This window comes from Rhinoderma darwinii, chromosome 4 (genome assembly GCF_050947455.1).
Source record: "Rhinoderma darwinii isolate aRhiDar2 chromosome 4, aRhiDar2.hap1, whole genome shotgun sequence".
Taxonomy (NCBI): domain Eukaryota; kingdom Metazoa; phylum Chordata; class Amphibia; order Anura; family Rhinodermatidae; genus Rhinoderma; species Rhinoderma darwinii.
The window spans coordinates 346,600,869-346,621,576 of NC_134690.1; the positions used below are offsets into that span (position 1 = coordinate 346,600,869).

The 20,708-nt window shown below is 46.0% G+C and overlaps 1 protein-coding gene across 2 annotated transcripts in view; it reads left to right on the plus strand.

Annotated features, from left to right (window-relative positions):
• The first annotated feature begins 455 nt into the window (after nt 1-455).
• Nucleotides 456-20,708, plus strand: part of DRC8 (dynein regulatory complex subunit 8) — a 35,428-nt gene continuing 15,175 nt past the window's right edge. Inside the window, exons 1-2 of one of the 2 annotated variants that reach the window (XM_075864471.1) lie at nt 585-820; nt 16,817-16,901. In XM_075864471.1, the coding sequence (XP_075720586.1) occupies nt 796-820; nt 16,817-16,901 (110 nt within the window). In that variant the 5' untranslated portion in view covers nt 585-795. Of the gene's footprint in view, nt 821-16,816; nt 16,902-20,708 lie in introns of both variants that reach the window. The other variant, XM_075864472.1, reaches the window with a different exon arrangement.

Below are 20,708 nucleotides of genomic sequence, written 5' to 3' on the forward strand. Positions count from 1 at the left end.
AAATCGCGAGTGGCTTAAAAAACGTCTGAAAATCATGAGAAGTTTTCCCTGGAAAACAGCTCCATATTTTCAGACATTTTTGAGTTTGTGTGTGCACATACCCCAAGGGTGCGCTCACACGTGGCATACTTGCGTTGTATTTCCGCAGCATTACAATACGCTGCGGAAAACTACAATGTATGCCTATGGGAATAATATTCTCTAGCTCCTGCGTTAGGGAATATTTTTTCCATAGACTTTAGGCCCCATGCACACGACCATATTTTTTCCCTTCCGTAAATACGGGTCCTTTGTCACCCGTATTTTCGGAGCCGTGCCACCATATCAAAATTTCTAACATGGTTTTCATGCAACTTGTTCACAATTTATAGTCAACAAGTAACTCCAGCCATCTCTGACATCATGACAGAAACGTCATCACTGGAGCAAGCAGCCCTTGCCTTTAAGACAGCAGTGGGGGGATGAAGATTTATAAAAATAAATAATAATTAAAAAGAAAATACAAGAAAAACCCCTAAATAATCAAGTAATACAAAAAAACCTATACACGTATATATAACGACATATTCATCACTATTACGTGCGGCATCACCGCTCTCTATGCTGCTATCATAGGCATTTGCTGTGCTAGTAACACGCTACGATTGCAGACATATCTGTGCTGAGGCTAATCCTTGCCGTACGCCGTCGCAATTGCTCCATGTCCGGTTGTATAACGCCGGATTTGTTGTTCAAAAATGGCGACGGCGGGATCTACCTCAGGACGCGTTACCATGGAATCCAAACACAACAATCATGGCCGAAGAGAAGGAGGCAGCAGGTACGTAAAGCGCTGATACGTGATTAATAATAATAAATATGGCGCAGGAAACAGATAGCGATGTGAAGCTGGGGAGGATTGTATCATTCCATTATTGAGTGAGTGTGGAGGTTACAGGTGATCAGCCGTAAATGGCAATCACTAATGATCACTGCTACATCCTGCATGGTGATTTACATTGCACCAGATTTGTTTTCACATTAGGATTTATTACTTTTGTGCGGTTAGTACACATTCACTGATTTCAGCAGGGTTAGTTGACGGTCACATGTGTGTGGTGGTCTCTCGACTCTTTCCCCTGACGGCAGATGTCGGGGTAAGAAGGATTGTTTTTTTTTTTCCTCATGGCAAATAAGTCACTGCCAGAGATGTTTTTTTTTTTCTTGTACTAAAATCTAAAGCATTAGGCTAGGGCTACACGGCGACTTTAGCCGCGACACAGGTTGCGCAGCCAAATATTGTTGTGTGCCCCTGTGTGCATCGCATGTAATTAAAGTGAATGTGACCGCATTACGACCTGCAGGTTTGCATTTCTTGTGATTGTCGTGTCGCGGCAATCTGCAAGTCGCAATGCGGTCACATTCACTTTAATTACGTACGAAGCACACAGGGGCACACCACAATCTTTGGCTGCGCAACCTGTGTCGTCGCTGAATTCACCGTCTAGCCATAGCCTAAAGCTAAGTCCAGATCTAACGAAATCTGTGGCTATTGAGCTACGGATTTCACAATTTTTGCGGCGTTTTTCGCGCCGTTTTTTGCTCGTGGCCATTGAGTGTCGCAGGCAAAAAAACGCAGCAAAATACGCTTTCTCTGCCTCACATTGATGTCAATGGGAGGTCAGAGGCGTAAACGCCTGAAGATAGGGCATGTCCCTTCTTTTTCCTGCGAGACGGTTTTTCCGCTCGTGGGAAAAAACCGCTTCCACCTCCCATTGAAAAAAATGCCTCCGCCTCTCATTGAAATCAACAGCAATTTCGGCCGTTTAATGGCGCGTTTTTCGCGTAAAAAAACTCTGTGTGAACTCCCCCTTTCAGGTTCAGCTTTCCTTTTTTTTTCTGGACCCCCCTCCCCAATTCCAAAGATATGGCCCACTGTTGTTTTGGCTCAATATATGCTAATTTGCTGTAGTTAGCCAACAGGACGTGAGCTACCCTCAAGATTCCTTGTGCTCATTGGTCACCGTCAGAGGCAGGGAAGCTAGCCCCACCCTGTTGGCTAACTACAGTAATTTAGCATATAGGGAGCCAAGACAACAGTGGGCTTTATCTCTGGAACGGGGGGGGGGGGGGGATCTAGAAAAAACCAGTTCAACTTAAATGACCTAGTGACAGGTCTTCTTTAACCCCTTAACGACATGCCACGTACACGTACATGGCAGCTGTTAGGGGGAAGTATGGATTGGGTCACGGACTGAGGTTGCTCCATACTTAGCAGGTGACGGCTGTCTAATACAGATCACTTTGTTTCCACCTGTTTAACTCCTTAAATTCCACGGTCAATCGCGACCACGGCATTAAAATCGTTAGAATCAGGGGGGCAGCCCCCTCCGATGTGCCATCGGCCCCCCTGCGATCGCAGGGTGCCAATGGTCGTCATGGCAGCCTAGAGGCCTAATGGAGTCCCCCACGTCTGCCATCTTTATACTCCTTTGAAGCCCCGCCTCTGGTCAGTATAACGATATACTGCAATACGTTATTATTTCAATTCAATGGGGCCAATCAGAGATTCAGTGTTTTTCATGCAGCGTATGTCCGCTTTCTTGTGCGTTTTTTGCGCATCACGCACCCATTGAAGTCAATGGGTGCGTCAAAATCACGGACAGCACACGGACGTCATCCGTGTACTGTCCGTGATTCACGCAATAGTTGCTAAAGTGATGATGAGAAAAAGAAAAACGCCTTCAGTTTTTTTTGCTGACGTAAAAAACGCGTGACATATGCGAGTAAAAAACGTAGACGCGCACCGTACGCAAATGTCACACAGGACTGCAACGCAAGAAAAACGCTGCATTTTTTACATGCGCAAAACAGTCACGTTCGTGTGAATAAGGCCTAAGGTCTCATGCACACGAACGTATTTTTGTCCTCCCGTAAATACTGGCGTAAATACGGGTCCTTGGTCACACGTATTCAACCCGTATTGCACCAGTATTTACGGACCCGTGCCCGTAAATACAGGTCCAGTGTCACCCGTATTCCACCCGTATTTACGGGCACGTTTTCGCTGCAAAATTGCACTGCAGTAATCGGTAGCCCTTCTCTCTATCAGTGCAGGATAGAGAGAAGGGACAGCCCTTTGCGCAGAAAAAGTAAAATAAATTCATACTTACCCGGTCGTTGTCTTGGTGACGCGTCCCTCTTTCTACATCTAGCCCGACCTCCCTGGATAACGCGGCAGTCCATGTGACCGCTGCAGCCAGTGATTGGCCTGTGATTGGCTGCAGCGGTCACATGGGCTGAAACGTCATCCCAGGAGGCCGGACTGGAGGAAGAAGCAAGGAGTTCTGGGTAAGTATGAACGTCTTTTTTTTTTTTTACCGGTTGATCTATATTGTGATCGGTAGTCACTGTCCAGGGTGCTGAAAGAGTTACTGCCGATCGTTTAACTCTTTCAGCACCCTGGACAGTGACTATTTACTTACGTAGCCACCCGTAATTACGGGAGCACCATAGACTTCTATGGGCCTGCCCGTGCCGTTATTACGGCCTTAAATAGGACATGTTCTATATTTTTCAACGGCACGGGCACCTTCCCGTAAGCATACGGGGAGGTACCGGTGGCCAATAGAAGTCTATGGACCCGTAATTACGGGCGTTTTTACGTTCGTGTGCATGAGGCCTAAAACAAATAATTTTTGTTTTGCTGTAATATTACTGAGCCGCAGGACACAGTTAAGGCCCTGTTCATATCACTTGAATCACCATTCATTGTTGTTCTCCCAAACTCCGGGTCACGCAACCTTGAACAGTGTTGACATCTCGGCCTAGGCGAGTAGCGATCTGCCTAAGCGATAAACCAGGGTCTCTCATTTTAAGGATTCTGTCCCGCTCAGTTTGCGACAAGTAGCGATAACTGGCACGTCGACGAAGAGGAGGTATTGCAATTTAATCATTTTTGTGCCAGCAGAATCGCACTATGATTAGCCGCATTGTCATTGAATAGGGGTTAATCCGCAACTTCTCCGTGCATAGCCTGCGAGAATAATGGTCATGCTCGTTATACTCACAGATACATTTTGTAGTCGTTGTTGCCAAAAACCTACATTGATTTTTTCCAGAGCATGTGAATGGGGTATACAATACCCTGTTTACTTGCACTGAATGCGGAATGTTATCGGAGTCCGCCCCTAAATCCTCATCAAATCTTGAACGTGTAAACATAGCCTAAGGCTGGGTTCACACAGAGTTTTTTGACGCGGAAACCGCGCCGGAAAACTCGTCAGAAACCGGCCGAAAATGCCTCCCATTGATTTCAATGGGAGGCGGAGTCGTCTTTTTCCCGCGGGAGAAAGAAGGGACATTCCCTATCTTCGAGCGTTTACGACTCTGACCTCCCATTGACATCAATGGGAGGCAGAGAAAGACAAAGGCTGGGTTCACACACCCTATTTACGGACGAAATTCGGGCGTTTTAACCTCGAATTACGCCCGAAAATACGGTTCCAATGGGCCGGCAAACATCTGCCCATTCATTTGAATGGGCTTTACGATGTTCTGTGCAGACGGTCAAAGAAGTGCCTGTCACTTCTTGGGACGTAATTGGAGCTGTTTTCCATTGACTCCATAGAAAAACAGCTCCAATTACGTCCGTAATGGACGCTGCGAAAAACGCCTGCACGTGCCATTACGTCTGAAATTCAGGAGCTGTTTTCTCCTGAAAACAGCTCCGTAATTTCAGCCGTAACGGACGTGCACCTGTGAACATACCCTTACAGTATAATCACATGCTGGAAGTTTAGTGCCCCATAATCTAGAGCAGGGGTCTCAAACTCGGCCGGGTAAGTGGGCCGCATATAGAAAAAATGGGAAGTTGACGGGCCGCATTACTTTCAAATTTGATACAATACAAAATTATTGTTAATCAATTAGTTATTTGAACTACTATAACACTATATTACTAGAATAATAATACTACATTACTATAATAATAGCGCTAGGTTTAAAATTTGAGATATTTCTCCACGTGCTTATTTCAACAATCCAGCTTTCCAGTTTGTGTCGCTAAATGCAGTCCGGCGGCTCAGTTAGCACACATGTCAAGATTGGGCAGCCCCTTTTTAGATAGTGCCGCAGTGCCCTCTGTGGATGCTGCTGCAGTGCCCTCTGTGGATCATGCAACACACCCCTAGATAAGGCCACAGTGCCCTCTGTAGATAAGGCCACAGTGCCCTCTGTAGATAAGGCCACAGTGCCCTCTGTAGATAAGGCCACAGTGCCCTCTGTAGATAAGGCCACAGTGCCCTCTGTAGATAATGCAACACACCCCTAGATAATGCCAGTGTCCTCTTCAGATACTGTCACACACCCACTTGTAGATAACACCACAGTGCCCTCTGTAGAGGCTGCCACAGTGCCCTCTGTAGAGGCTGCCACAGTGCCCTCTGTAGTGGCTGCCACAGTGCCCTCTGTAGAGGCTGCCACAGTGCCCTCTGTAGAGGCTGCCCCAGTGCCCTCTGTAGAGGCTGCCCCAGTGCCCGCTGTAGAGGCTGCCCCAGTGCCCTCTGTAGAGGCTGCCCCAGTGCCCTCTGTAGAGGCTGCCCCAGTGATGTCAGGGGCTTGCCCAGAGCTGGAGTCCCAGGCAGAGCACTAGTAGGCTCTTCCTGGGACTCCAGCTGTGCTCCTGACGTCACTGGGACTCCTGCTCTGGGGAAGCCCCTGACATCATTGTCGATGTATGGACAGCGATGTCAGAGGCTTCCCCAGAGTCCCGGAGCAGAGCCGATAATAGCGCTCTGCCCGGGACTCCGCTCTGGGGAAGACCCTGACACACTGTCCATATATGGGCAGCGATGTCAGGGAATTCCACAGAGTCCCGGAGCAGAGCCGACACCAGCGCTCTGCTCGGGACTCCGGCTCTGGGGAAGCCCCAGACATCGCTGTTCATATGTGGACAGCGATGTCAGGGAATTCCACAGAATCCAGGAGCAGAGCCGACACCAGCGCTCTGCTCCGCTCTGGGCAAGACCCTGACACACTGTCCATATATGGGCAGCGATGTCAGGGAATTCCACAGAGTCCCGGAGCAGAGACGACACCAGCGCTCTGCTCGGGACTCCGGCTCTGGGGAAGCCCCAGACTTCGCTGTTCATATGTGGACAGCGATGTCAGGGAATTCCACAGAGTCCAGGAGCAGAGCCGACACCAGCGCTCTGCTCCGCTCTGGGCAAGACCCTGACACACTGTCCATATATGGGCAGCAATGTCAGGGAATTCCACAGAGTCCCGGAGCAGAGCCGACACCAGCGCCATGCTCGGGACTCCGGCTCTGGGGAAGCCCCAGACATCGCTGTTCATATGTGGACAGCGATGTCAGGGAATTCCAGAGTCTCAGAGCAGAGCCGATACTAGCGGCTCTGTGTCCCGCGGGCCGCAGATGACAGCCCCAGGGGTCGCATGCGGCCCGTGGGCCGCGTGCTTGAGACCCCTGATCTAGAGATTGGTTCTCTTTACTACTGACTTCAAGGAACTTTTCGATGGACAGCAGTATAGACTGTAAGGGTATGTGCACATGTAGTGTTTTCAGGCGTATTTCGGGGCGTTTGCGCCTCGAAAAACACCTGAAAAAACTGAAGCAGAACACCTCCAAACATCTGCCCATTGATTTCAATGGGAAATCCGGCATTCTGTTTCCACGGGGCGTTTTTTTTACGCCTCATTTTTGAAAAACAGCGCGTGAAAAGACGCCCGCGAAAAAGAAGTGCATGTCACTTCTTGAGCTGTTTTTGGAGCCATTTTTCATTGACTCTATAGAAAAACAGCTCCAAAAAAGGGCGTAAAAAACGCCATAAAAAACGTGAGTGGCTAAAAAAAACGTCTGAAAATCAGGAGCTGTTTTCCCTTGAAAACAGCTCCATATTTTCAGACATTTTTGGTTAAGCACGTGAACATACCCTTCGGGCTTGTTTACACTAACGTGTATTACGTCTGTGTGACGCGCGTGATTTTCACACGTGTTGTACGGACCTATGTTAGTCTATGGGGCAGTGCAGACAGTCCGTGAGGTTTGCGCAGCGTGAGTCCGCTGCGAAAAACTCACGACATGTCCTATATTTGTGTGCTGTTTGCGCATCACGCACCCATTGAAGTCAATGGGTGCGTGAAAACCACGCATATCACACGGAAGCACTTCCGTGGGATGAGCGTGATTCGCGCAACAGCACTAAAAAGGATGAATGAAAACAGAAAAGCACCACGTGCTTTTCTGTTTACAAACATCCAAACGGAGTGTCATAATGATGGCGGCTGCGCGAAAATCATGCAGCCGCGCATCATATGGTGATGACACACGGAGCTGTTAAGTGCCTTTTGCGCACGCAAAACGCTGCGTCTTTTGCATGCGCAAAACGCACACGCTCGTGTAAACCCGGCCTACGGGTATGTTCAAATGCAGTGTTTTGAGACGTAATTCGGGCGTTTTACGCCTCGAATTACGCCTGAAAAAACGGCTCCATTACGCCTACAAACATCTCCCCATTGCTTGCAATGGGTTTTACGGTGTTCTGTTCCCACGAGCCTTAATTTTACGCGTCGCTGTCAAAATACGGCGCGTAAAAAGACGCCCGCGACAAAGAAGTGCATGTCACTTCTTGGGACATTTTTGGAGCCGTTTTTCATTGACTCCATTGAAAAACAGCTCCAATAACGGCTGTAAGATACCCTGCGAAAAACGCATTTTGTTACAAAATCTTCTGAAAGCTCCGTATTGTCAGACGTTTTTGGTCACTGCGTGTGAACATACCTTACTAGCACATGCCAAGTAGGACTGTATAAAACCCCATAATGCGCAGTTTCCAGTGTTGATTTTCACACTTTTTAAGTAAATAACCAGATTGAATAGAAAAATCCTCCTGCGCACAAAATGGCAACTGGTTTGGATAATGTGGAAACCTCATACATACAATCCCTGGGCTATAATAATTGTATCGTAGTCATCCTCAGTATATTGTCCATGTGTATATGTTGTGTAATATCATTGAGGCTCTAGTGTCATGGCTTCTGTTCATAATGGAGCCATGACCACTCTGCCGCATTGGTTAGGAAACAAATATAGACAAATTCTTACATCTCCCATCAACTTATAATGGTTTCCGGTATTTTTGACGGCAAGATTAGTGCTGCAGTCTGTGCTGTTCTAACCGTCAAAAATACTGAAAACAATGATGTACCATTCCATCAGAATTTGCCTGTAATTGTTTGTACAGAGCCTTATTTAGCTGAGTGGTCCAGTATTTGTTGGTACAATAATGGTTAGTTCATACGTAGCGTAAATACTGCAGGTTCAAAATCCGTCTAAATCCGTTGCGGAAAATCCACAGCATAAGGCCTTATTCACACGAACGTGTCCATTTTGCGCGCGCAAAAGTTCAGTGTGGCATCTGTATATGGTGCGTGGCATCATTATGACACTCTGTTTTTATGTTTACAAACAAAAGCAGGAGGTGCTTTTCTGTGTTCATTCATTTTATTTACTACTGTAGCGCGAAGCACGCGCGGCACCCGGAAGTGCTTCTGTGTGCCGAGCGCGATTTGCATGCACCCATTGACTTCAAAGGGTGCGTGCTGTGCGAAACACGGGCAAGTATAGAACATGTTGTGAGTTTTACGCTGCATGAAAATCACGACCTGTCAGAACGACCCCATTGACTTACATAAGTCCGTGCGACGCGCATGATTTCCACGCACGTAGCACGGACATAATACACGTTCGTCTTAATAAGGCCTAATACAGTAGCAGCAGAGTGGATGAGATTTGTTCAAATCTCATCCACACGTAAATGCTGAGTGGAAAAAAACGCCTAAGGCCTCATGCACACTTCCGTCGGCCGTTGTACGGCCTTTAATAACGGTCCCGTCACACACGGGCCGTACACAAATGGCTTCCGTGTGCAGCACGTTGTTTCATGGACCAAATTCAATCCAAAGGCCGAGACTGTTCTGTCAAAAACGGACAGGAGTAGGACCTGCACTACTTTTGACGGAACGGCCGCACGGTTCCGTTAAAACAACGGAAGTGTACATGGCCCGATTGAAATGACAAAAACGGATAGCACCCTGAACGAAAAAACTGAAGTGGGCATGAGGCCTAAATGAACTAAATAAAGTGGAGATGAAAGAGTATTGTCTTTTGTTTTCTTTTTGTTCCTGTTTTCTAAGGACAAATCAATATAGGAATGTAAGGCTTCCTTCACACACACTTTTTTTTCTGCGTTTTCAAACGCATGTAAAAGAAAAACTTTTTTGGAAGCGCTTTTTATTTAATGACGATATGCATTTTTCCTGGAGTTTTGGAAGTTGTAAAGAGAAGCCTATATCTAGCCATACCTATAACATGATGCATTTTGCTAAAAATGCCTCTGACCCCAAAAATGATATAAAAACACCATCAAAAAGCCTTATTCACACAAACGTGTTAAACGTCCGTGTGATGGCCATTGAAACAATGGACGTCACACCTATATAATTCAATTGTTTCAACGGACCGTGTGAAGACATGTCCTATTTTTTCACGCATCCCTCCATAGACTCTAGTCGGATGCACCTCGGACGTGAAAAACGGCCGTTTTTCAAGTCCGACATGTTTCCAGGTCCATGTGAATCTAGCCAAGCGCTGTGTATGTAGACATTCTTCTATTTCAACTATAGACTTTGAACTAACATCTGGCCACAGAGTTTTTTGTGGAAATTTTTTGTTGTTGCAAAAAACACTTTAGAAAAGGCCTCAAAACGCTGTGGTTTTTGTCAGGCGATTTAGACCCTGTTTGAATTTTGAGGCAGATTTTGACCTGCCTGCACTCTCTTGGCCGTGGCCTTCGAGCGCCATAGGCAAAAAAAACGAAAACCGCTTTCTCTGTCTCCCATTGATGTCAATAGGAGTTCAGAGATGGAAAGGCCCGAAGAAAGGGTATGTCACTTCTTTTTCCCGCTTCTTCGGTAAAAAACGCTTCCACCTCCCATTAAAATCAATGGGAGGCCATTTTGGGTGTTTTTTGACGGTTTCCCATGCGGTTTCTGTGTCAAAAATAGCGCCAAAATTCTCAGTGTGAACTAGCCATTAAACTGCATAAAAAACACTTGTAAAAACACCAACATTTTTAAAATGGTTTTTAAGGGTAGATTCACACATGCCATTTAGGTGCAGTTTTTGATGCTGTTTTTTTAAGCCAAAGCCAGGGTGTATACAAAAGAGAGAACTGGTATGTTCACACGGCTTATTTTCAGACTGATTTTGAAGCGTAAAAGCCTAATTTTAAGCTCCAAAATACACTTTAAATAATCCTGCAAACAGTTTCCCATTGATTTCAATGGGAGATACACTGTGCTGTTCGCTTGAGGCGTATTTTTACGCTGCTGAATTTGGAGCTGATTTTCCATTGAGGGTATGTTCACACGAGGGCGTCCGTAACGGCTGAAATTACGGGGATGTTTCAGCCTGAAAACATCCCCGTAATTTCAGCCGTAGCGGCATGTGCAGGCGCTTGAACGCCGCGTCCATTACGGACGTAATTGGCGCTGCTATTCATTGGAGTCAATGAATAACGGCTCCAATTACGCCCAAAGAAGTGACAGGTCACTTCTTTGACGCGGGCGTCTATTTACGCGCCGTCATTTGACAGCGGCTCGTAAATTACGCCTCGTGTGAACAGACAAACGTCTGCCCATTGCTTTCAATGGGCAGATGTTTGTCAGCGCTATTGAGGCGCTATTTTCGAACGTAATTCGGGGCAAAAACGCCCGAATTACGTCCGTAAATAGGCCGTGTGAACATACCCTGACACTATGAAAAACGCCTCAAAATAAGCTTCAAATTAAAAAAAGCTTAATTTTCAGCTTCAAAAACGCCTTGAAATCAGAGGTACGTAACTTTCAGCCACCCCTTTTTGTACGTGTGAAGATACCCCTAAATCTTTCCTCTATACTTTTCCTTCCTTATGTATCCACTTCTGGCTTTGGGTAAAAGAAAACCTGGAAAAAAACGGCATGTGCAAATCTATCCTTAGGGTAGGAATACATGCAGCGTAAACACTGCATATTTTCCGCTACCTATTTCATTGCGGAATGTCCAGACCATAATATAGTAGCAGCGTTGTGGGTGAGATTTGAACAAATCTCATCCCCACACAGCGGAAAAAATCTGCCGAACAAAGGTTCATAAAATGACCTGCGGTACGGTTTTTGACGCCGCCACATGACTTCTCTTCTGTTGCGGGTTTTCCCCATTAAGTTCAATGGGGTGATAAGCGGAAATTCTGCGATTCCACCACAAGATTTGCCGGTAAAAAAAATAATAAATAAATAAATATATATTTTTTATATTTTATTTTTTAAAATTTGAAATGATTAGATAAAGCTTATACTTACCCCCTGCAGTAGTCCTAGCAACGCGATCCTCTCTTCTGAGCACAGCCCGCCTTCCTCAGATGACGTTTCATCCCATGTGACTGTTGCAGCGGTCACATGGACAACAGCGTCATCACAGGAGGCCGGACTACACTCTGAAGAGAGAGACTTGTCTCCATGACTATGGGCGGGTAAGTTTAAATCATGTTCACAGCGGACATGCCATCCGAAAAACTGTACCAGAATTTGGTGCGGTTTTTCGGATGGAATTCCCTGTGGCTACCAGGGCGGATACGCTGCGTAGTTTTATTCGGCGTATTCGTCCTGATTCCTTATAGTGTATCCCTTGTAATGTTTTTAGAGGCCTTTTTAGTTAGTGTTAATTTGTACAAGTGTTTTTCTATTTTTGACATCTGTAGAGCATGCTGTGCTACGGATTCCAGAAACCAAGGCGCCATGTAAGTAGGCTGCAAAAAACGGCACTAAAAAGGTGTCGCCCTGTGTGTTAAACCAGCGTTATGGGGCATGTTGAAAATAAATGCCCTGCTTGGTCGCACTTTAGAATTGGAGAAGATCTGACTGATGAAACCCTCAGCTGATCTTCTAGATTCCATCTAGCCTCTTTTTGCGGTCAGGATATTATAATATAACAGTCTTATAAAGGCCATCCATTGTCATTTTGCAATCACATTATCAATTCTAGCTGGTAATTTCATGCTGCAATATCAGAATTATTATTATTTTATGGTGTCTGATGTCAATGGTGGTCAAGATCTTAGGCCTTATGCACACGACAGGGTTTCCCGGCCGTTAAAAAAATGTCCGTCACACGGCCGCAGTAGGAACAATAGACCTTAAATGGGGCTATTCACACAACCGATTTTTTGACGGCCCTGGAAACCTGGCTGTTAAAAAATGGGACATGCCCTATTTTCCGCCGTTCTCCCGGCCGCCCGGCTCCTATAGAAGTCTATGGGGCCGGGTAATACACGACCATCACTGGAATGTGTTCCGAGTGACGGCCGTGTCTTCCGTCGCTTGCTCTCTCCTCCCCACAGTGCGAAGTGCATGTGAGGAGGAGGAGGGTATTTTTTTGCTCCCTGTAGGAGCAGAATCCCAAATCACCGGCCACGGCTTCGGCAACGCTGTGGCCAGGGATTGGGGATTCCGCTCCAGGAGAAGTCCCTGACTTCACTGTCCATATATGGACACAGTGACGTCAGGGGCTTCTGAAGCAGAATCCCGTCGCTGTGGCCGGTGTTTCCGCTCCAGAAGTCCCTGACCTCACTGTCCATATATGGACAGTGAAGTCATGGACTTCTCGTGGAACGGTGGCGCTATCTACAAAAAGGTAGGGGGGATGCCATCTATGGGGGGTGCTATGTAGAACTACTTACAGGGGGGCTGTGTGGCACTACCTACAAGGGGGCTGTGTGGCACTACCTACAAGGGGGCTGTGTGGCACTACCTACAACGGGGCTGTGTGGCACTACCTACAAGGGGGCTGTGTGGCACTACCTACAAGGGGGCTGTGTGGCAACTACCTACGGGGGGCTGTGTGGCACTACCTACGGGGGGCTGTGTGGCACTACCTATGGGGGGCTGTATGGCACTACCTACGGGGGGCTGTGTGGCACTACCTACGGGGGGCTGCGTGGCACTACCTACGGGGGGCTGCGTGGCACTACCTACGGGGGGCTGCGCGGCACTACCTACGGGGGGCTGCGCGGCATTACCTACATGGGGGCTGCGCGGCATTACCTACATGGGTGCTGCGCGGCATTACCTACATGGGTGCTGCGCGGCATTACCTACATGGGAGCTGCGCGGCATTACCTACATGGGAGCTGCGCGGCATTACCTACATGGGAGCTGCGCGGCATTACCTACATGGGAGCTGCGCGGCATTACCTACATGGGAGCTGCGCGGCATTACCTACATGGGAGCTGCGCGGCATTACCTACATGGGAGCTGCGCGGCATTACCTACATGGGAGCTGCGCGGCATTACCTACATGGGGCTGCGCGGCATTGCCTACATGGGGGCTGCGCGGCATTGCCTACATGGGGGCTGCGCGGCATTGCCTACATGGGGGCTGCGCGGCATTGCCTACATGGGGGCTGCGCGGCATTGCCTACATGGGGGCTGCGCGGCATTGCCTACATGGGGGCTGCGCGGCATTGCCTACATGGGGGCTGCGCGGCATTGCCTACATGGGGGCTGCGCGGCATTCCCTACATGGGGGCTGCGCGGCATTCCCTACATGGGGGCTGCGCGGCATTACCTACATGGGGGCTGCGCGGCATTACCTACAGGGCTGCTGTGTGGCATTACCTGCAGGGCTGCTGTGTGGCATTACCTGCAGGGCTGCTGTGTGGCATTACCTGCAGGGCTGCTGTGTGGCATTACCTACAGGGGTGCTGTGTGGCATTACCTACAGGGGTGCTGTGTGGCATTACCTACAGGGGTGCTGTGTGGCACTACCTACAGGGGGGCTGTGGCATATCTACAGAGGGCAGTGTGTGGCATTATCTACAGAGGGAAGTGTGTTGCAAAAAATTTACAAATGAAATTCATCCGTTTTTAAAACGGACAGTGAAAAAAACGGATGCAAAACGGCCGTTTTTATCAGTCGACATTCGGACCCTGTCGTGTGAATAGAGCCTTACAGTCCGGAACAAGCGCCTCCTCTTTACACGGACATTTACAAATGAATAGATTGTTTTCACTGACAGTATAGGTGTTCACAATTCATCACACTCACACTTTTGTACATGTAAATTGGCTTTTGTTTGTGCTTCATACCTGCAGGACATCTGCGGTGACCATACACCACTTCACAACAGGTGACGGCCATGGTCATTGTAATGCATACAAACCCGGTGTAGGGTAGCAAGCTTATTTGGCTGACAACTATCTCCCCCAATCTCCCCTTACACATATTTAATAAATAGTGGAGAGGGAGAGAAGCCGCTTCTGAACACTAATAATAAAGGTCAATTACAGATTTATTTCACTTCTAGCAAAACGGACACTTATTACCAAGGTAAAAAAACATAAGGCTGGGTTCACACAACCTATTTTCAGACGTAAACGAGGCGTATTATGCCTCGATTTACGCCTGAAAATAGGGCTACAATACGTCGGCAAACATCTGCCCATTCATTTGAATGGGTTTGCCTACGTACTGTGCAGACAACCTATCATTTACGCGTCGTCGTTTGACAGTTGTCAAACGACGACGCGTAAATTGACTGCCTCGGCAAAGAAGTGCAGGACACTTCTTTGCTACGTAATTTGAGCCGTTCTTCATTGAAGTCAATGAAGAGCAGCTCAAGATTTACTAGCGTCAAAGACGCCTCGCATAATGCGAGGAGGAGCTTTTACGTCTGAAACGACGCCGCTGTTTTCTCCTGAAAACAGTCTGTCTTTTCAGACATAAAAGGTAGCTAGCGTGTGCACATACCTCTAAGGGTATGTTCACACGGCTTATTTATGGACGTAATTTGGGGTTTTTACACCTCGAATTAGGTCCGAAAATTCGCCTCGATAGCGTTGGCAAACATCTGCCCATTGAAAGCAATGGGCTGACGTTTGTCTGTTCACACGAGGCGTATATTTACGCGTCACTGTCAAAAGACGGCACGTAAATAGACGCCCGCGCCAAAGAAGTGTCATGTCACTTCTTCAGACGTAAATGGAGTCGTTTTCCAAGCGCCTGCACATGCCGTTACGGCTGAAATGACGGGGCTGTTTTCTCCTGAAAACAGCCCCGTAATTTCAGCCGTTACGGACGCTGCCGTGTGAACATACCCTTATACTCCAGGACAAGCATTTAAAGGGCCATTTACATGTCACAACTTTCCAAACCACTGACAAAGATCCAAAACATCGACAACATTTACTCCATTACAGTCATACATATGTTTCTATTTTTTAACTTTTCTAATCCGTTCCCTTTTACCTTAATGAATAAATATTACTATTACTATTTTGCCATTTCTTTCTATCTGCTGTATTATGAGTTGAATAAATATCAAAATAAAAGCAGCCAGAAAAACTACAACTACCATGAGATTCTTCCGATTTTCCAACAATCAGACAGAAAGCAATAAAACAGAAAATTGGATCTCGGAGCACACTTAAATAATGTGTATCCACTTCGAGAAAAGGTTTATCAGCATAGGGCGCTTCAAGGCTGAACAGACTCAATTGGCCCACAGCACAGAACAATAATATATATTCCTTAAGGGGGTTTTCCAAGTTATTTAAAAAATTGGCCAATGTAGGAGGGATAGAAAAAAAAAAAAAAAAGAGCCATTACTCACCTCATGGATTTCCGTTATTCCAGCGCTGCCGCTTCTGTTCCTCTCCGCCGCTGTGTATTGACATAGCTGTAGCTCATGATGTGCTTGTATACCCACATGATCGCTGCAGCCAATCACTGGGTGTACGTCACAGGATCGCTGAGGCCAGTGCTTGGCTGCAGCGATCACGTGGGTATACGGCCACATCATCGCTGCAACTATGTCAATAAAAAGCGGCGGGGAGGAACGGAGCAGCGGCGCTGTAACGACGGGGATCTGTGATGTAAGTAATGGCTCTTTTTTATTTATTTTTTGCATCCCTACTACATTGGCCAATTTTTTAAATAACTCGGAAAACCCCTTTAAAGAGGAGCTATTGTAATTAAAAAAGTCATTATCCCAAAAAAAAAAAATGTTTTAACTATAAGTAATAAAAAAAAACCCCTGTATAATTCACGCACCCAGTATGCAAATGACCCAACAGGATTTTCACACAACCTCCCAAGGCTCCATACATCGTCAGACCGCGAGATCGCAAGATCTCACGGCTCTGACTAAAAGAGCGCTGTCTACTGCATTGATACAACCAGAATCGAGAGTACAACAGTAACTCCCCTGCGGAGTCGGGTCATTAGCATACTAGGCGCGGCATTTATGCAGTGTTTATTTTTATTTTTTTAATGACATATTTAGAAAAAAAATATGCATTTTTTGGAGAGGCTTATGATTTTTCAAGTTTGTAACAGACCCCCAATGCGCGAGTCAGGAGTGGTGATCTAGCTTTACGATAGTATGTGCTGCCTGACTGTAAGAGCCTATGAGGAATCTTGAGGAATATATATTATTGTTCTGTATGTGGCCTGATCTGCGGACCTCTTGAGTATGTTTAGCTTTGCAGCGACCTATGCTGAGGAATTGAGTGACTTTTTATGAACTGGTTATAGCTTATTTGTGTGCGCTGAGGTAAATTTTTTTGTTATTATGATTTGAATAGACAGCAGTTCCACTTTTCTTATTATATTACTTGCATTTATTTTTATGGTACAACTTTGTCTCCTGTCCATTTCTTTGAGCACAAAGTTTCTAATGTCATTTATAGTGGTTTTTGGTTTATATTTGTCATTTATAGAGGCTCTTGTGTCTGATCTCCAAAAAAGAATTACAGAATCGTTTGAAGTTTTTGACCATGAAAACAACAAAACTGTAGATGTCAGGTAAGGTGATTTTATTGTGAGTTTATTTTTTAACAACATTTAAGGTTGGATATACTAATATGATCTGCGTTGTCCCTCCAATTTACTATATATATATAGATCACTGGTCATTAGATCATTATTGATAGTGATCTGTAGAAGAATGCTTGGAGGCATGTAAAAAACAAAACAAAAAAAAACAAAACAAATATATCTAAAAAATTATACATTCTAAAGACCTGGTTCTTACAATATCAAGAGATAGAACCTACCGGCCGGGCCTAGTCACCTGTAGCCTCCCCTTTTCCTGCGACTTCGGTTAGGATTTACGATACTTAGTTGGTGCCAGGACTTAAGTGCCACTAACTTGGTCAGTGGTCGAATCATTGGATATGCATTAGGGAAAGTTGGAAATACGGTTACAACAATGAATAGTTTATACACCTACCAGAAGTATGATGTAGCGAAATAGCAGAGCTGAGTACATGGTGTTGGTGCAGTCATCAGGAGAGTAGTCAGAGATGTAGATGAGCTGGGTATGCGATACGGAGATAGTAGGCGATAGGGTAGTCAGACAGTCCAGGGTCAATGGAGATGTAGCAGGACTGGGTATGCAGTACAGAGGCAGTTGGCAGTCGGGTAGTCAGACAGTCCAGGGTTCAGTACAGTATACAGCAGAGCTGGGTATGCAGTACAAAAGATAATCTAAAAACGAAGTTACCAACAGAACGGGTCGACACTGTAGATCAAGTTCAAATACAAAGTCATGGACAGGGAGCAACACAACCAGGTTAGGGAGTTATCTGCACTAAGGCCAGTGTAACAGAGATTTCAATAAGGTCACCAGCATTGTAATTGGTCAGCTGGTCATGCACATTGCGCACACGCCGCCTGACATCCCTGGCCGAGGTAAATAGGTTACAGAAATAGTTAATTATAACACATATAATAATAATATGAACAATGACCATTATCTCTTAAGTAGAGGCACCTCATAACCTCAGAAAAACCCTACAATGTTTCTTGGAAAACCCAAAGCAGCACCAAATATATACACAGTCGAGTCACATTATTATGACCATCTCCTACTTTCGACGTCGGCAGTGCGTAGCCCATGAAGGAAATTGTGTCGGTGGCTGGCTTGGTGGGTATCTAAGGTGTACGATAGGCTGTCTGAACTATGGATGCACGATGCATCGAAACTTCGATACGGTTTCGATACTCTGCATCCCCAAACGGTTCGATACCGTTATTTCATGTATTTCGATACTTAGCTGTGCGGCCGCACAGTTCAGTATAGTGACACATGAATGTAGTGAGTGGGGCTGCGGCTGTGTGATACAGTCATTGCCCCGCTCCTGAGTCATGATAACAAGTGCGCGGGGTCAGGATGATGCGATGCAGCCGCCACTGCACTAATGAGCGGCGGCACCGAAAATAGAACATGGCGGGCGCACTGCAAAACACCCCAATGTTCTGTCTTCAGTGCCTGAACCGCCGCTCATTAGTGCAGCGCTGGCCGCATCTCCTCATGCTGACCGCATGCGCACTTATGCCAGGAGCGGGGCAATGGCTGTATTACACAGCCGCAGCTCCGCTCAATAACGGCGGAGATCAGAGGAAACCTCTCATCTCTGCCGTTATTCCCGTGAATGCTGCGATCACAGCGGACTGCAGCATTCAGGGGAAAATGAGAAGGGGGGATGCCCCTTGGATCACGTCACAGGGAATTCCTGTGACGCGATTGAGGGACATACCATATATGGGCAGACAGCCATTGAAGGACCCCAGGGCTGTCCTACCATATTTCCTGTTGTTAGGGCATACTTAGGTATGTCCTAACAACTGCCTGTGTACTATCAGTGCACAAGCTAATGTACTTTAATATAGATATATACCAGTACATTAAAGTTTAAAAAATAAAGTCATGTTAAATAAATAAAAAATACACATACACCTTTTTTTACAATAAACATTAAAATAAGTCTCAATACATAAAATATACACATTCAGTAATGGCGCGGCCGTAATAACCTGCAGAACAATTTGTTTGCATCATTTATGATGTGTACGCTGTAAAAAATAAAATAAAAACTGCTTTCTATCACTTATTGTGGGGCACGAGGTGCGATGATGAATTTCACCTCCATGTGCCTCACATTAATAGTAATTAACCCCATCATGTACCTTATATATTAACCCATTATGACTGAGAAACATGATGGGGTTAATTACTATTAATGTGAGGCACGTGGAGGTTAAATTCATCATCGCACCTCGCGCCTCACATCAGAAAATGAATGAACATTTTTTTTTTATATTACTGTTGGCAAAGTATCGAATTGGTATCGAAATCGCAATACTAAACGAAGTATCGGTATCGAAGTCCAAATTCTGGTATCGTGACATCCCTAGTCTGAACACATATCACTCGCTGTTGCCATGGGTAAGAGGGGCGATTTAATCAGAGTTGCAAAAAGGGATGATTATTGGCTCTCGGGCCAGGGGTGGGATTTCTCAAACAGTGCATTTTGTGAACTGTTCGCGTGGTGAAAGTGTATTGTGAGTGGACAAAAGGTACCATTGGGAATAATCGACGTAGAAACTGCGGAGCACCACATGCCATTGATGTGAGAGGTGAACGTCCGCTACGATGATGCGCGAGGGCCAAACCACACACTACAGTGGAGCAGCTTACCAAAATTCAACCAGGGGGCTACCACAAGTGTGTCTAAAACAACGGCTCAGCGAACCCTACTGCGTATGGGGCTTTGAAGCAAACGAACGGTCACTGCTCCTATGCTAACAAACGTGCATCGGAAAAAAGGCTTACATTTTCACAGCAGTATCGGATTTGGACCGCCAATGATTGGCAAGGCTTGCCTTTTCCGATGAGTCACGTTTTCTGCTTCATCGAACGGATGGACATTGCTGTGTCAGGCGAGAAACATCAGAGAACAAACACCCTGCAACCATTGCTGGAAGAACACTAGTTGGTGGCGGCAGCGTTATGGTCTGGGGAACTTTTTCATGCCATTCTCTGGTCCACTTATCCATGTGGAAGGCACTCTGAACCGATTTGAGTATGAATCCATCGTTGCAGATCACGTCCACTCATACATGCTGTTTGTCTTCCCTGGGGCAGATGGAATCTTCCAGCAAGACAATGCGACATGTCACATGACTAGAAATGTCCGACAGTGGTTGTTAGAGCACGACCAAGACTTCCAAGTACTTCCCTGACACTCTAATTCGCCAGACTAGTACCCAATTGAGCATCTGCTCCAGATACCAGAGACAACCTACCAGCACCTGAGTCACTCCCAGCCTGTCTATCTGCTGACCGCGCAGCACACGGCGGTTACTCTAGATATTAGCTGGTGGTCATATTATTGTGACTCGACTGTGTATAAAAAATATACTCCAATCAATTTTGCTTCTTTTTATCTTGCATTTCCTTTTGTGAGTTACAGAAAACAATTTGCCATTCCACAGAGGTCCCAACACTTCATTATGTATCGGAAATCTCCTGAATTACTGCAACACTTTTGAATAACCATTGGTGCACTGTTCACATTTTAACTTAAACTAGATTTTAATATTATTTAATAATTTGTGCATGTAATAAAAAAAAACTGTTTTAACTTGATCTAATTCAAACATGGGTGCAATAAACATTCTGTCAATGCCTAAGAGAACCTGCCAGTAGATTTTAAGACACTAAACTGCCAGCATGTGGTTCTACTGGTGGGGTTTAGCGTCCTAAACATGTCTCTCAAAGCTGCCAGTTTTAGCATTTTGTCTAAAAAGAAGCTAGCTATTACCAGG